General features: G+C 41.6%; 1 protein-coding gene across 2 annotated transcripts in view; it reads right to left on the reverse strand.

The window, feature by feature from the left end:
* wnt7bb (wingless-type MMTV integration site family, member 7Bb) overlaps positions 1-4,731 on the reverse strand; it is a 37,895-nt gene extending 33,164 nt beyond the window's left edge. Inside the window, exon 1 of one of the 2 annotated variants that reach the window (XM_085164485.1) lies at positions 3,923-4,731. In XM_085164485.1, the coding sequence (XP_085020611.1) occupies positions 3,923-3,993 (71 nt within the window). In that variant the 5' untranslated portion in view covers positions 3,994-4,731. Of the gene's footprint in view, positions 1-1,299; positions 1,909-3,922 lie in introns of those variants that run through there. The other variant, XM_085164486.1, reaches the window with a different exon arrangement.
* Positions 4,732-17,899: the final 13,168 nt, after the last annotated feature.

Below are 17,899 nucleotides of genomic sequence, written 5' to 3' on the forward strand. Positions count from 1 at the left end.
AAAACAAAATCCCTTACACACCCACAGTTTTCAGACTGTTTCCACAGGCGAGGTGTGCAGTGACTCCAAAGGACTATATGGATATATACTTTGGCTCCGGGTGTATTTACTGCCCACAAAAAACTTGTTTTTACAGTTTTACATGCCAAAACATTTCCTGTATAGTTTTGATGAAGGGGTATTGTATTATTTTGAACCTATGTTTAAATGTTCTCCACGTGGCTTATCCTGCGGTTAATACGCCGCTGAAAACATAGTTAAATAATCCAAACAAATAATGGTATGTAACTTTGATGTGCAAGCCATCACTAGTAGGCTACTACTTAGCAGCGTAGCTTACTTTTGTCTGAACCCCCCCCCCCCCCCCAAAGGAAAAAAAACACATCTATTCCAGCATCAGGTTTGGGGTCTCCGGGCAGCAAAGGATGGAGCAAAGGACCATGCTCCAGTAATTATTTTGGAAACTTTAAGAAAGCCGCCATTCTGCGAAATACTTTTAATCCAGAGCTCAGCGCATTGCGGTGCCAATCACGTACGTGTTGCATAGAGGATAGTTTAAGATGTGGGCTCAAACGGTAACATCGAAATATTTGAAATCAGGGAGAGGTGAGGTAATGCGTGGTAGTCTTTCGCTCGCTCTGGCAGGTTAAAGGTGCTTCCATGCGTAAAAATGACCCACGTTGCGCGAAGTTTTTCTCACAGGGGGAAGAAAACAGAATCTCCGCATCTAATTGTCTTGAACATCTCTGCCACTCAGTGGCCAAAATGGACCAATGTTGCAGTTACTACAGTATTATTTTTCCTCTATTTTGTAAAATGTTTTAAATCCAACAGCCCGACCCAAACGAGCCCTACTCCGCAGACATGCTCGCTGAGGGGATGGCACATTAGAGCGTTGAGCTTTACGCCAAATTACTGCTTTCCCACGTGGACCCGGGTGTTTCTACTGATGAGTATTATCTATTTTCTTTTTTCTTTTTCTTTTTTTTTTTGAGTTTGGATAACATTAGTTAAGTTGAACAATCAAATATGCCGCCTGAGCTGCACTTCTGTTAGACCCGGTCCGTGATCGATACAGTTTGGTATCACGGTGTAAATAACTCGGACCTGAGGATGAGGGATGAGCGAAAAAATCCACTTTTATCGGCTTTTGAATATTGGGGCGAAGAAAATATATCCCCTATTGAGAAGTCTGAGGGTTGTGAGAGGAAGAAAGCCTAACCCGTGCATCTTTGTGTTGCTGAGGATGAGAGCGCGCACCCTGTGGAGTGAAGGACTCGTTAATTGGCTCAAACTTACAGGTAGCTGCCACTCGTCAGGATCAGGAAAATCTGCGGGTAGTAGACTGACAGCAGTACACTGCGCGACGAGAAGAGGATCATGATGACATTGAGCAAAACGGCCACGCTCGGTTTGAGTGAGACGAGACGGACTACGATGAGAGGAGGAGGGATAAAAAAAAACCTTCTTTAATCCCCGGCTTTAAATCCCTTTTTCCGCACAAAAATTAAAAAAAAAAAAAACTCGCTCTGCGTCGCCTTGTGTTTGCGCAGCGACTCTACGCAGCTCCAAGCTCCCAGGGCCGTGTGTGCGCCGAGATTGGCTCTGTCATCTCTCAGCAGCGGAGGCTGTTACACAGTACTGTGGGTTCCCGAGCCGGAATGATGATGGTTTTAGGGATTTTGCATGGCAGAAAAGTGCCTCTCTCCGCTCTCATGAGAGTCGTGCCTGCCATTGGGCAGGGAGAGACACTGCTATCCGCCCACTTTGCCACAGTGGGACAATAGGGTGACACTCATCTGATTCCCGTTGGACAGCGCTGAAGGTTTCATTCATCATTATCACCCCCTCCCCACCTACCGACACAGCCACACACCCCCGCAACCTCCACCCCCAACCCCACCATCCAGCCAAAAATAAACAAACAGAGGCTGGCTGCTTCAGCCTCACACCATCAGCGAGGCTCCATGTGTAAGAAATCAGCGCACGTCTTGGCAGGATGTGTCATTTTGAATCAACAAGTTGGCATCACGTTAACGAAGTGACTCTATCTATCTATCTATCTATCTATCTATCTATCTATCTATCTATCTATCTATCTATCCGTGAATGGCAAATATGATTCTAGCTATTTTTCCATACTGCTGTAAAGAAATGTCTTTGTCTGCTGTGACATTCCCATGGAAACATAAAGGATAATTCCCAGAAGCCAAACAGGGGTTCAGTGACCTTATTCTATCCTGCGGTAACACTATAACATTTCTATAGGCGTCTATAATATTTCTGCTCTGCCTACCTGTCTGCTGCGCTCTGATGGCTGTCATCCTATTTTGAGACCCTGCTCTGAGGCAGGGTTTTCTATGCTCAGGGTGCAGGATTGGTGGAAGTAAAGGCTTAAAAACTGCACTATTATTGCCATAAACTGAATTTTTCTTTTCTTTTTTTCTTTTTTTTCTGACATGGTTTGGTGAGTGGAGGCTTTTTTATCTTCTCAACATCGTGACTTTCACTCAACACCTGCAGGCTCCAGTCATTGTACACAAAGAGGGTACCATGAAAGACTTAGCCGGAGTAAAAGGATGGAAGGAATGAGCTAACTGCTCAGGATTAGTAAACAATAAGACAAGAGACCCCATAAAGGAGCTACTGTCATGTGATATGAACCCCGTGTGAAATCTGTAGTCAGTTCACGAGGTTCTGGCTATTTGATTCGTTTCGACCGAGATTTGCGCGGTTGGAGCATTAACGTCAAGCTGCAGGGGCCCAATCGTTCCATTTTACATCTGAAAATGTGAGACAGGATACGATCAGATCTACTTTACTGCCATTCTAAGCACAAGCATACAACAAAGTTAGAAGCACTCCCGAACTTGATGTATATGACAAACATAAAAAGTCTTACTATTAGAATAAAAGAGTCATGTTCTATACTATTATGTGGTGTGGTCGTGTGTGACTGGTACCAGCTTTCATTTTTAATTATTAACTTTTATTTATTTCTTGGGCAATTGCCTAGAATTAACCCACTAAGCAAATGCAGAGTGGCTTAAAAACAACAGAACCTGTTATAGAGTCTACTTTTTATAACGTAGGCCCTGCTTTTGCTCTGATTCGGTTGGATCTGTCTCCTCTGCAGCGCAACGTTCCCGGTAGGCAGGGCTGCACAGGACCCCTGGGCCTTATTATGGCTATAGCAGCTAATTTATGTTGGTTTCAGTGTATTGGATTCAGATGGGTTAGAACATGTACTCTTCGACTCACTGAGCATTTCACTAATAATTAATGTTTTATTAACAGTATGATGTTAAAAATGCGCAAAAAAACCCCCGAACTTCTGCTTATCTTCCTGGAGATCCTAACACGATCATGCCAGAGAGGCACTGCGGTAGAGGCAGCAGAGAAGGAAGGCATGGACGTCCTTCTGTGTTTATGTATCAAGGTGAGGTATTGCAAAACAGGTAAAAACTCCGTCTGGGCAATGGAATGTGGAACTACAACTCAGTCTGCCGCTATTAATGAAGGTATGCAGGGCCGAGCTGAATCCGAGGCAGAGACAGCGGCTCAAATGATCCTCTGCAACAAAGCAGGAGTACCGGGAGGTGAATTAAATAAGCTTCTGTGGTAAACGCCGATCGATCGCACTGTCCGTTGGAACGAGAACAGACCTGCAATTTTTTTTACGCATAACACCCCTCTCCAAGCTATAGCTGTGCACTTTGATGATGCAATGATTCTTACATGTTTAAACACACCTGGTTTTAGTTTTTCATCCTCATGCTTCACTCTAAGGTCAGAGGGCAGTCGAATCTTTCCTCTAAAATGCTTTTCCCCTCTGAAGCGTGCCTGACTGTCGCAACAAATTTCACACCGAGGCTCGCGGGCGACAGTGTCTCGATAAGTAACAACGACAAAAAAAACTCACCCAAGTCTGAGGTATATGATGCCAAAACACAGGAACACGTAGAGACTCCGTCTTCGGAGGGTTTCGTGCATGATCGTTGCCACTTTGTCCGGAGGCCATGCACTATAACATAAAGTGGCCACGCTTTCCGTTCACATTGGCAGGTTTCTTAGCCCTTCCAGATGCACGTGTACCGTCTGTTTCCCGCGACATCTAGCAGAAGCTCCTTGGAAATAATCGACCGTGCGAAATCCATGGTCCGCGAGTACAGGTGAGATGCTGATGACGACCTGAAAGGTGGCTAAGAACTCCAAAATGAAACTCGAGAGAGGTTCGGACTTGAAAGGTGAATGAGTTCTTGGAGGAAGTGCCTCCTATTCGTCCTTACTTTGACGGTAAAACCTAATTAACAATTCCTACTTGCTGTGCCTTGCAGGTAGAAAGAGAGCGAGGGAGGGGGGAGTAGTTGCGCATACTGCAGTGTCCTAAAAGAAAAGGAAAAAAAAACGCGGATTTCGTGGTGTTTAAAGCTTTGGAACATCGCTGCTTCTATATTTTGAAGACATCTTAAACACAGACCACGTTACTAACTTGCAACCGCCAGGTAGTCTAATACAGGTAACAAAAGGGCTCCTTGCCTCCTCCTCCTCCTGCAGCATGGATATGCAGAGGATGGGACGGGCTTCAATGCTGAGCTCAACACGTGCAGTTGTTGTATGGAAAACTAAAAGGAACAAAGTGAAATGGCCTTTTATAGGCCTGTAGCCCCGGCTAGGCGCTTGCAACATTAGGCATTGCCCCACAAGTGATGGGCTACACCACAACAGTAAGCCCCATAAAATGAAGCAGAGGAGGAATGGCTTTCCAGCTGTTTCAGTGAAAAAAAATACCACTGCATGACTAATAATTAATAATAATGAACTGGTTCAGTAGGATTCTGTCAGTGATTTTGATTAACAGTGAAGTGCATGAACAAAAAAAACATACATCAATATTCGCATTTCTTGCCTATGAGCCAGGGTGATGTGAATTTTGAGCAGATATTCAGACTATGGAGTTAAATCCTTTGGGACTCCCTCTGGTGGCAAAAGGACACACACACACAGAGAGACAGAGAGAGATAGATAGATAGATAGATAGATAGATAGATAGATAGATAGATAGATAGATAGATAGATAGATAGATAGATAGATAGATAGATAGATCACTTTACATATCTGCTTCCTTTTTGGTTACTGGAGAAAATGTAATAAAACTGATAATCTGACGAGGTCACTCCAGTCTTAGAATTTACCTTAGTTCACTTTTAGGCACAACTGATCATATTTAATCAGAGTGATTTATTTACTTACTTACTTTAGCTAGTCACAGTCCAAGGAGCCCTTTTTCTCTTTACTCTTTAAATTTTATTGTCCCTGGTATGTTTCTCTAAAGAACGCATAAACCATCAGTTCAGTATATTTCCAAAGAAAGTACATGAAAAATAGCTAACGTGTTGTAATAATGATGGCATAAACTAAAATTACAGACATGAGCTATCTGAGCACAGAGACTGTCGGGCTGTTGTTCGCCACGAGAAACAGACAAAACCGCAGAGACCTTTGTTTCAAGACATCCCTGCATTGTGGTTTCAAGGCCTTTTCCTTCAAAACATGCCCATCAAAATTCCAGATGGATTTTAGAAATAATGAAAGTCAACATGCAGGCCCAGGGTGACATAAAAAAGACATGTTTTTGATGTCTGCCCTGTAAAAGATGGTCTTGTTTGTCTTCAAAATGTACATAACTCATAGGCCTGGGTGGAGATGGTCCTGTTTAGTTTAATTAAAATGTTCAAAGGACTGTTTTTTTTTTGTTTGTTTTTTTATTGAAGCAAGGCTCAAGACCCGGGACAGTGTGCGTCAGCATTATTTGTTACTCGCCATTGTCATCACAGACGTGTCACACGCATCCAAACCGGCGAACACATTCCCATGCGCACTAACACACACTCGTCGTCCCTCTGCGTCCATGCAGTAAATCTGCGTACGGAGCCACAAATTAAACCGTTAGACACAAGCACTGCGGACACACACAGAGAATCTCTCACACACTGAAGCACTTGGGTGGCATGTGGAAGATCTTGTGACACACTGTTTATTTAACTTCAAAAAGAGGAGGCAGGGATGACAGCATTTAGGTCAACGAGGACATATCAATCTGCGTAAGTCATACGCCACATCACTGCCTCCGCTTTGTGCTGGATTTCAGGGCCATTGTATTTGAAATATTTCCATTTGCAGCCTCTTGAAAGGCAGTCACTGTCTTTGCTCTGTGCTTGCCATTTTTCTCAGTCTGCTCTATTACTTTAATAAGTGCCAGCCAAACTTTGTCTAGATTGGAGCATTGTGTATCTGTTCCTTTTCATCTCCGTGCTCTCTTCCCAAACTGCAGAGGGGAAAATTGTTGGGAAGGGAGGGAGGGGGAAAAGAAAAGAAAAAAAAAAGCAGATCATATTTTGGCAAGCGTGGTATGATATGTCGCACTGTCTTTTTGAATATTATTAAGTACTCTTGACCGACAACTAAATAAGAAAACCCACCGGTTGCCCATGTGTTTGCATGGGAGCTGGTTCAGCTGGAAACAGTGAGAAGGCTGAAATGCACAGCGTGCCAAACCACGGAGTGGCGTCTGGGGCTGGGTCCACCACATCTACGCTGGGCCCCAGGCAAAAGGGGGGAAATGGCTATATTGTACTCGCAAAGTCCCCCCTTTCAATCTCCATCAGACGTCTCCCTCTGACTCTCTGTTCCTCTTAATTTTAACACATCCTTCAATTAGCCAAGCTCAGCCTCACTTTGTGAATACAGTGATGGAGATTTGTAGAAGCATGCTGGGAGTAACTGAAGTGCATATAAAATGTCAACTCACACATGGAACTGTGAGGTCAAAGGTTAGACCAACCCCGTCATTCCACCTATCCTTTTGAATGGATTTGACCTATTCGTCTCTCCTGTTCAGGCACAGCTGCAGGTAGGGAAACAGGGTGTGTTTGATTAATTCCTCACCATGCTGACTGATATATCAGTTCCTTACAAGCTCATTTGTGTGCATATGTGTGCAAACATAGATCTGCTAGGCTGGGTCTGCATGAATCCCAGGCCCACTTCTTCCTGGAAGCTGAAATGCTGCACCATGCCCTCTTGATAGAAGGCAGGGTTTTTTTTTTTTTCGACAGCTGGTTCCTCTCCACAGTGCCCAACACCACACTTGCTGAGATTGTATGAAGTTTGAACTGAAGCTTAAAGCTGGGAGAGTGTTTTTTTTCTCATGTTAAAACCTTTAAACATTAATTTGCAATGTTGCTATTTTAAATAGGTTTCACTTCTTTGCAAGGCCACTAGCCAAACTGTCACGGGTGTTTTCCTGATCAGGCCAGGGTTCTTAAACAGTGCAGGGAGGCAGGATCAGTTTTCCCAAATCTGACAGTCTGGGACACCATGCCAAAGCTGTAGTCTATATTCAAGAACACACTCAGTAAAATGAATGAAATGACATAGAGGAAAGAAAAGAGTCTGGTTTCAACTTGGAGAGGTCTTAGAAAGGCTGAAATTAAGATTTGTTGCTACTGCTCCATGTGTCTACGCGAGCGACTAGCTGAGGATGTATATTTGCACAAAAGTAATACAATATACACTTGATAATTACTGCATGCAGTAGTTCGGCAGGAATACATTTTATTGGAACAAATCTTAGCATGTTCATCAAACGACATGTGTCACATAAAAGACTGCATAATTCACGGTTTGTTTTCCAGATTTTACATTGTCTGCTCAAACACTTACTGATATTCCAGCTGATACTGCTAATGACCAAAAAACACAGTGAAGTCACATCAGTAAAATACGTCTATCCCCTCCCTCAGTATTAAAGTTGGGGGTTTTTTGTTGTTGTTTTTTTAATCACGTGTTTTGATGACTCTCCAGAATCCTTCCCAAGTAAAAAATTCAAAATTATATGTCATCCGGGGATCATAATGTAATGAATGTCTATGCCCACAGACCTAGTATGTCAAACACAGTTTGACTCATACACGCACAATAATACACAAAGCCACACACTCGAAGAAACCTCTAGAAGGAAATGAAATGCTACCTTTTCACTCTTCAATAGTATTTGATTGGTCTGACTGCCCTGGGCAAACATTTTGCCTTCAGTTGTTTTCATTAAATCAGATGGGTAGGAAGCCCTTGTGTGCCACAGTCTAAGCATGGGCCTGTCACTTGGAATGAGCATGGGATATATATCCATATATCTTGTTTATTTGTTGTTATTTTGATTTTTTTTTTTTCATTTTTACTTCACTGGATCATTATTATTGGGACTAAAATCCCTCTTACAAGATACATTTAGCAACACTGAAAAAGCTATAATACAAATACAATTCCGTTCAAGTTTGTTTATATTGTGCCAAATCAATCAATCACAATAGTTGCCTCAAGGCGCTTTATATTACACGGTAAAGACCCAACAATTATACCGAGAAAACAATCAAATGACCCCCTTTGAGAAAGCACTTGGCGACAGACGGAAGGAAAAACTACATTTTAACAGGAAGTGAGAGCAAAATTTCACACGTTCAAGGCAAACACAAGGACAATTTATTTCATGGCTTAAAAACACATAAATTTGACCAAAAACAAAGTATATCAATCACATTTTAGCTTCCTTGGTCAGAGAATGGAACCCTAGCATTTACATTCACAATAAAATCTGACAGACATGTGGCTTGTGTCTGTAGCAAAGAACCCCCAGACACTGTGTGCAGTGGAGCGAATACAAGCAGTGCTCTTTGTTGCCCTCTAACAAGCCTGTGGATATGAGAAAAGCTCTGAAAAGACAGAGTCCACATCAATTTGGCACTTGAGACACAATTTCATCTATAATATTAACATGACTTGTTCCCTGTGCCCAGAAGCAACAATTCAAATGCATAATTTCTGTTATATATATTTTTTAAAACCAACACTATCAGAAAAACACAACTCATCAACAAAGCATAAATCAAATATAACAAGTAAGCTTGAGGTTTGCTTGAGGACTTCAGTGTTTGTAATTCTGCAACATTCTCTGTAGTACTTTAAAATAAGCAGCTTACATAATTGATTCCAGTGCATGCTGGTCCACTGGCTGAGAGCTATTAGTGACTGCGTTTTGCCTCAATAGGCAGGAATATGAATGAGATAACATTGCAAAACTTCATTAGGTATTAACTTTCCTCCACTTTTCAGGTAAACTTTGCGGACACATCAAATACACACTTTGGTGTTGGAGTTTACATACCTGTGAAGTCTAAATGGACTGCATTGACTTAAGGTGTGGTGCTATATTTGTATCTGGCCGCAGTTATGGACAGGTACAAGTGTGTGGACATGTGCACACATATGCATACACACACACACACACACACACAAATGCAAACATCGATCTGAACAGCTGGGAGTGTTTGCAGTGCGAGCGGGTCTTTCGTTCTTCTCTCTGTCTCACACAATGACCCATGCACTGTCTGTGTTTGCACTTCTCCCAACTCAAACAGCGCGCGTTTCCGTCCCATGGCCGTTCAAGCACACTCTGAGGCTTGCTTTTGTGAAAGCTCACACGAACTGGGAAGGCTTGGCCTCGGGTCACACTGAGAAAACAAGGGCCAAGTTCATTGAGAAATCAAGCAGAATCTTAGAAATGTACCTGATACATTTCTCCCAGTGTTTTCTCCACACTTCTGATAATGTTTTGGCATTCCAGTCAGGGTCACAGAGATATTGGCCACACATCTTTTCAATCACAGTCACAAAGACAAACGTGCTGTGGGGAAGAAGCTGGCACGGCGAGTTTACGAAGCCAGTGGAAGCTCATCGTCCTCACTCGGTTACAGAGCAGTTCATAAAAATGTGGCTAACAATGAACTCCAGACTCCCTGTGCAAAATGAATAAAATATATTTTCACAAAAGCATTCTCTTTTATTGTCTTACATTACATCATTCAGTATTTGAAAATGAAATTACATTTAAGTCAAATTAGCTTCAAAGGAAATTTGTTATTATTTATTTTTGCTGACAAACCCAGCATAAATCACTCTAGATGTGAGTGCACAAGCTAAGTGTCCTTTCTTTTTGAAAACCTTCTTGAAAATCTTTGACCGTTCTCAAGCCACTCCATCTTTGCATATGCCTTTCTCCTCAATCCATCCCCACTGTTTCTCCTCAGCACTGCGTTTGGCAGACTGAGGACTGACTGACTCTATACTGATGGTCTGATATGTTTGGATATAAGAATGTGGTTTTGCTTTTTTTTGGCACTGTGTGGAAAAGGGTCTTTTCATATACTATCCTAGCACCAAACACAGCATATGTAAAATGTAAAGGCCATCTGCGGCATCCACTGCTCGCTGATGGCTTGGCAGTTGTATAGCGAGGCATAATAATAGTGGTCTGATGCACTGCAGTGTGTGATATTTGCTGTGCGCCTATTCAGGCTTGTTGACGTAAAGTGATATTTAAGCTAGATTTCTGTTGATATAAGAGAGCAATTAGCTTGACCAATCATCCTTAAAATTTCCTCTGTGGTGCATGCCAAGATTTCGAGTTATGCAATGGTTATATTTCTTCCTTGTGAGTTTAAAGTGCACATACAACAGCCGGTACATTTTGTTATTATTTTTTTAAGTTTCACAGTTACACAGGACAGTGGTCACAGCCAGCTATTTCCCTTACTTTTTATGTGATTTAACCCTTCAGTTTAAAGAAAAAAAGAAGATGAAAAACAATTTGTGAAAATAATCTCAGTAAATACAGCAACAACAATTTTAAATAGTAAGCCACAGTAAACACATGACCCACGACTATTGTCATAAATGCTGTAAACCATCACCGGGTAACTTTACAAAAGTCAGTAAAAGATAACCAGTTATGAAGTGTGAATGTAGACGTTTTTTCACATTAGATGAAGTTTGATCAGTTATCATTGCCAAAGTCAGGAAGCACAGAAATACAGTCACACGGTAACATGTCATGTGACCCATGTGACCACATGTCCATCTGCTGTAAAAAAGAAAATACTGATAAAAGGTATAAAATGCTGAGTATGTGAACCACACCAGTCACAGCACTTTTTTGTGTTATTTGACTGTTTTATATAACAAATGTCTTTTTTAATAAGTTTCCTCACCCTATCATTGCTATTGAATAATATGAAATGTAGGCTTGGGGGCGTGAGAACATTTTTCATCTTCTGAATTGCAAAAGAAACTGTTTCAGAAACACTGAGTTAAACTGAATGGTGTGTAATTCATATGCCATTTCATGACAGCAGGCTCCACTGGTACGCATTACTGTAGGTTGCTTTTGCATGAGAGCTGGATGTAGAGTATGTGCGAGACAATAAAGTAGCATGTTGAGGCATGAGGCACTGGCCTCGAGTCAAGTCGGCATAACAGTATGGAGTAAGAAGCGGAATGGAGAAGAAGGAAAAGGACGAGAATGAAGAATCTCTGTCATAAATTAGAGGATTACGTTTACGCCTACGTTGCACCATTCTTCTTCTTCCTAAGCATGTTTTCCTTATTTGAAAGACTATGCAAAGCACACCTTTAAAACAACCTTTTAAATTCCTTTCCTTATAGACTGTTAATTTATTATCCCAGTTAAAGATCTCTGAAGTGACAAGAAGATAGCAACAAAAAACAATCACGCCGAAATCAAAGGTAAATAATATAAATCAGTTGCCATGAAAACTCTGTCTGTATTGTGAGTTACTTAATGAAACTCCAGTCTCAGGTAGGTTCAGAGCATTAAGAGCTTCTCTGGCATCCCCAGACTGATCCTGGCATCGGGCTGCTTGTCAAACACAGGTTCTCTTTGTTGTGTCAGCCACACACTGAACCTTGCAGGGGCCTCACGTACACAGAGGAATGTTTGGATGGATCTGTTACACAGCCACACACGGCTTGTTTGCCTGTTTGACTCCACAACAGTAATCTGACATCTAAACTGGGTCGAGGAACTTCTTGTAGCTCCTAAAAGCTGGACAGTGTGTAGAGAGAGAGAGAGCTGGGAGAAGAATTCTAGAGACAGAGACGCCGAGAGAGAGAAATCATTGTCAACAACAGTGAACGTCCATGCCCTGGTCAAACTGGTACAGACACACTGGAATATTGGTGTCTTGCTTAGTTGTCATGTATTTCAAGGGTAAGCAGACCCAGCGTAGATGTTTTTTTTCCTAAAGAAAAAAATATAAATGAATATATACGTCTTTTTCTGTTTGCTTCCACTTGATCGCTTTGCAAGTTGCCTCGAGGACACACGATTCCACACAATTTGCATATGCTGTCAACACACACTCCATTTCAACTCTCATGCTGGCCTCCCGTTAACCCTACGTTTTTCTTCCTGCATGTTTGTGTCTGCAAGAGACCACTTTGTTGTGTCTGAGCAGCGAAGCATCGCAGTGAGGAATGACTTCCTGTGAAAAAGTGACTGCTATTTCAACTCGAGAACTGGTCTGCCTGCGGTTTGTCTGTCTGTCGGTCTGTGTGTCTGCCCTCAAGTCTCCCCTCGGCACTCAGAGGAAGAAGACATTTCCGCAGAGACAGAAGAGTGACAGGCAGCATTGCTAAAGCCATAGCTCCCTGTCAGCATTCTCATCTCCACTGGAACTGAAAACAGAGAGGATCTTGGGCTGCTTGACAACATTGGGGGGGGGGGCACTTCACAGCTCCTTTGGACTGAGTCTGTGGTTGCTCTGAGAAGTTCCTTCTTTCTTCTAACCTCGTTCAGGTCCTCCTTTCATCTGGTGTGAGGCTTTTTGGGTGAAGATTACAACAGTTAGAGAAGAGAAACCATACTCCACGCTGAGGCTAGAGCCATTACCTCAGCCTCTACCAACATGACAATGATATTTTCAGTCTTAGCATAAACCCTTTTATAAACTATAGCTGCAGAGACATGAAAGGCTTTCCATTTGGTTTTATTTTGTTGCGGTACAACACTTTTTTTTTACTGCATGCTTTCCTTCAGAATTAACAGAAGGTCTCCTTTGTTTAGACCATCTTAGAACGTTTAGGACATCCAAGAGCAAAAGTCATTATGGGGATTCTTTTAGAGGCTGTTGCACTGTAACTGTGGAGTGGTAATATAGTGTTGTGGTGATGTGGACGATATAGACATGACTCGAAAAATCTTCAGATCACACTGTAATTTGGAATTAGTTATTGAACAAAAGGGATTAAAGGGAGTAGACTGGAGATCACTATTATTATTAGAGCCACATCTACCGCGTCGCATTTTCCGGCCTCCCAATTCAATTGCAACATAATCAAAAGTGACTCTAAGAAAACAGAGACCAAAAAATGTTCTTCCATTCCCCATATGCTGAGTATTCAGAGCATTTATTTTATCCTTCACAGAATTTATTTGTTTTTGGTCAAATCGGCCACCTCCGTATCTCCCTGAGCCAATATTACACCCAGGAGTGGTTGGTGTATGAGTGGATTAGAACTTTTCCATTGACCAGCGGTTTGCAGAGGTTATAATCTTGCACCCCAAAGACAGATTTCCCGTTAAGCCTAGGAAAGCTGTCTGACACTGCTTACTGGAATCTACCAGAATTTGTAGAAAATGCCTGCTGGCAGAGACACAGATGCACATAAAGCTCAGAGAAAGTGGCAGATAGCACATGTGAACAATGCAATTTCTCCTATTATATCAATGGTGCACGAGAGCAATAAATTTGTCTGTCTTTTATCTACATTTAGCTTGAACAGAATAATGGCTCCCAAGCGTACACGGTGCTGGCGCCTCATGCTGTCGGACAGATAAATCATTCATAACCAAGCGATTAAATATATTTAGGGATATATTGGTGGTTAATGGGTGGTTGGATCCTGGCACTCCTGTATAAAATTCAGATTTGACCGCTGTCATCAGGAACCCATTCGAATGATGATGTGTTTGGGAATCCATGCCCATCTGTGTGTGGTATAATAAATTAGAGCAATATGTCAAGAATCTGTCCAGGACATTATAATCTACATACATATGACGTAGAAAAAAAAAACTTTTGTTAAAATATTGATCTGTGGGGTGTTATCTGCAAGACTCTCTATCTAACAGTCATGTGGAGTAACACATGACCCTTAAGAACAGTGCAAAATAGTTCTCTATCTCCAGATGTTACCGAGATTATCTGTAAAGCTTTAGGCAATGCAAATTTGATTTTCTGCTTTCTACTTGTGGTCGAATATCTATGGTTTAATGATTTTGTGAACATTATAACCGCCATTAAAAAGACATGCAAAGCAAAGTGGCAACTGAGCCTTTCCAGTAGGTGGAGACAAAGTATGCAACACAAACTCCTGCCAGATAAGCTGTTATTTGAAAGTCAGTCTACTTTCTACTTTTGTTAATTTCCAGTTAACTATAAAGTACATGGACACAGAGAGAAAACGGGAGTTTTTTCCACAGGAAAAGAGCAGCAGTGATGGTGCTGAAGTGATTTTTAATTCAGAACTGTGAACACAAGCAGCTAGAAAAAACATAAAAGAGATGACACAGATTCCATAGAAAGAGAGCTGATCACAGAGCTTTACTTTTTACATGCATTTTAGGAGTAAAGTTAAAGAGAGCTTGTCTCAGCGCTAAGGTTTAGTGGACGCCCAGCAGAGGGAGATGTTGCACAAGCTTAGAGCTACAAGTGGGAAGGAGATTCTTAAGCAGTCCCCGTAGCAGAGCAACTGGATCCAGCCCACACACTTCTTGCCCTTTCTCCATCTTAACTCCTGCCTTCTCTTAAATTATGACTATGATAACAGACTGTAGCGCTGCTAATGAAGCTTTGTGACAACATGTAAATGCTATATTTGTATATCTGTTCGTCACTGGTCTGCAATTGTGTTTTTGTTCAAAGTAATCTGTAAAGTTAAATTAAATCTGTAAATAAAAAGGAGTATTGAAAAGTGTCAGCTGTGCAAAAAGCCACCTATGCAACTAAAGTTTATATCGGGACATTTGCTATTAGTCTGTGATCCAATGGCAGAAATGCTCCTGTGCCGATGTGACTTTTTGAATTCTCTCTTTGTCTTGATCACATTTTTTTGTCTGCTTTTTACTTGACAAGGCTCGGAGAAAAGGCCTCTTTACTCTTTTCTTCCCACTTTATTAATCACCATGAACTAAAGTTGAGACAGATTGACCAGCTGGCTAATGGAGACCCAGTCCCTGCTTGCACGCTAATGCACACATGAATATCATTAATAACTTCATTAGCACTTCCTGACTATGGCCAACACCACTGTGGAGTGGATTGCCAACTTGATTGTATATGTGTGTGTAAGTAACTGTAAGGGGTTGGCGCTGGGGGCTTGAATCTTGATTGCATGCCACATTCTAGATTCAGAGGAACACATCTCCTCCAATTCCAGCCTCGCTGCGTGATTGAAACAGTGTCTGGCTCGGACACACCACACTCCAAATCCCACCAGACATATCAATGTACAGTAACTGTACCCCTATTAAGACTCAAAAGGAGCTTGATCAGAGATAAACATTGTGGCCATTGCTCTGAATCAAAGTGCATTTTAGCACCGGGTTCTGTTTTAGCATGGAGCACAAACCACTTAAAGATCAAACATATGTTAATACTCTGTTTAATAGATAAACCTCTGGTAGAGTTTGACTGTAATTAAGAGCTGAACCTGTCTCCTCTCATAATGTGTGAACTGACATAAAAAGTCTGGAATATGCATATATAGTGCTATACACAACTTTCACTAACTGAATAACAACCGCAAGTGCACTCAGTGACCTGGTTATTCCCCTGTGAGGAAATGTCACTCATATCCATGAGTGCATGAAGTAAAGATTTTAAATATTGCAGAGCAGCATGGTTCTTATCAGCACCATGCATTTTAACTACAGCCTTTCTGTAACCACAATACTACTTAGGAACTTGCTTGCTTGCTTAAGAGCTCCTCAACCATTATAGACAAACTGTCCTCTGTGTATGTGTCTTAATAGAAAAGATTCTATATTAAATTAAATTTTAATCTGCACTTATTCTCCACAATCTCATGAAGAAACTAAAATCAAAAAGTATTGGTTGAGTAGCCAAGATCAGACCTAAAGTTTTTCTGAAAGTCTCAAAGCAAAGTTCTAAATCTTAAATCAATTAAGCAACAATTTTACAACGAATGGCATGCTTCTGGGGTTCAATTCACTTCAGTTCATTTCAATTCACTTTTATTTATATAGCACCAAATAACAACAACAGTCGCCTCAAGGCACTTCTGCTTACTTTGGCTCTACTCCAGATACCAGATACTCCTGCTTTGCATACTCAATGGTGCATTGAAAATGGTGTAGAATAACTTTTAGGCTAAAGTGCCAGGCGGACTCATTTGAAGAATATTGGTTGAAATGGTTGAAATATGTACAAAATGGGAGGCCCAATTTTGTGTAATGTCATTGTATTTCTTGGTTTGTTTGTTTGTTCTTGTGTTTTGTTTGGTTTTGTTTTGGTCCGTTTGTCTCTTTTGTTGTTGTTCTGTTTGGTTTTGCTTTTCCCCCCACGGTGATTAAGTTGAATTTGTTGTACATGTTGTATAAATAAGAAAACTAATAAAACATAAATTTAAAAAAAAAAGAAGAAAATGGTGTATACTTTTTACCATTAATCATTTTAAAAGTAACATAGATTACAGGCACAAACAGACTTGGGAACCTCATCATTTGTAAAAAGCTGATAAAAGATTAGACCACTGAACCCAACACCCTCTACCCTTTGGCTGTCCCTAGAAATTCTACCCATAAAAATTCTGAACATAGTTGTGCCAAAGGGCAGCCCTGACCAACACCCACCAGGAGTAAATCTTACTTGGTGATATCAATGTGAACCAAGCTCTCACTACAGGCCTTATATGCCATTCTCATGAAGAACCCCCTATGGGACCCCAAGATGGGGTCAAATGTCTTCTCCAACTTCACAAAACATATGTCAACTTGTTGGGCAAACTCTCATATCCTTGAATATCTTTGAGAGGATAAAAAGCTGGTCCAATGTTCTAAGACCAGGGCTTTTTTTTTTCTTCTTAATCCCAGACTCAATCATACCCTGGCATAGCCACCCAGGGAGGGTGAAGAGCGTTATCCTTGTGATATTGTACATACCGTTTTCTGTAACCTTTCTTGACAAGAACGAGCGCCACCCAAGCTTGCCAATCCAGGGATATTGTTCCCAGCTTCTACACATTGTTGCAGAGACCTGTCAACCTTTATAGCCACACCAAAGCCTTGAGGAACTTGGGGCGCACTTTATCTGCCCAAGGAACCTAGCTAACAGATAGTTTTTAACTACTTTGGGGAACTCATCCACAATGATAGGCAAGTCGTTTCCCTTCTACCCAGTTGCTGCTTCCTTTATGTAAGGTGTGTCAGTAGGATTGAAGAAATCCTCAAAGTATTCCTTCCAACACTTGATTATAGCCTCATTTCAGGTCAGCAGGACTCCATCACTAGAACATAGAGTGTGAGCAGGAAGCTTCTTTCTTTTCCTGAGTTTCCCGCCAGTTTCCCAGAAAAGCTTTGAGGGTGACTGTTTTGTGGTTTGACATAACTTATCCCACTCCCAAATTTTGATTCCAGAACTGTGCCCTGCTTTAGCTGTTGGTACCTTTGTCCAGAATCCCATAAGACAAGGAAACTCGACGGATGTCTGATGTCCACTATTTGGTCTGGGGATTGCCACCACGACAAGACTAACCACTTTAGTTGTCCAAGTGCCTCAGCAACGGAGGTGCAGGATATGGTCGTTTTTGGAGTCCCTACATTTACTTTGAGTTTCTGGGTGGGATGCAAGAAAGTGCCTGAGGAACTCACAGAAGATTGGGCACAACAATCAGGACACACTTCCCAGCCCAAAGGCACAGGTAAGCAACCCTTATGTTCACTGGGTTGTCCAATGTTCAAGC

The sequence above is a fragment of the Neolamprologus multifasciatus genome, chromosome 7, assembly GCF_963576455.1.
Source record: "Neolamprologus multifasciatus chromosome 7, fNeoMul1.2, whole genome shotgun sequence".
Lineage (NCBI taxonomy): Eukaryota > Metazoa > Chordata > Actinopteri > Cichliformes > Cichlidae > Neolamprologus > Neolamprologus multifasciatus.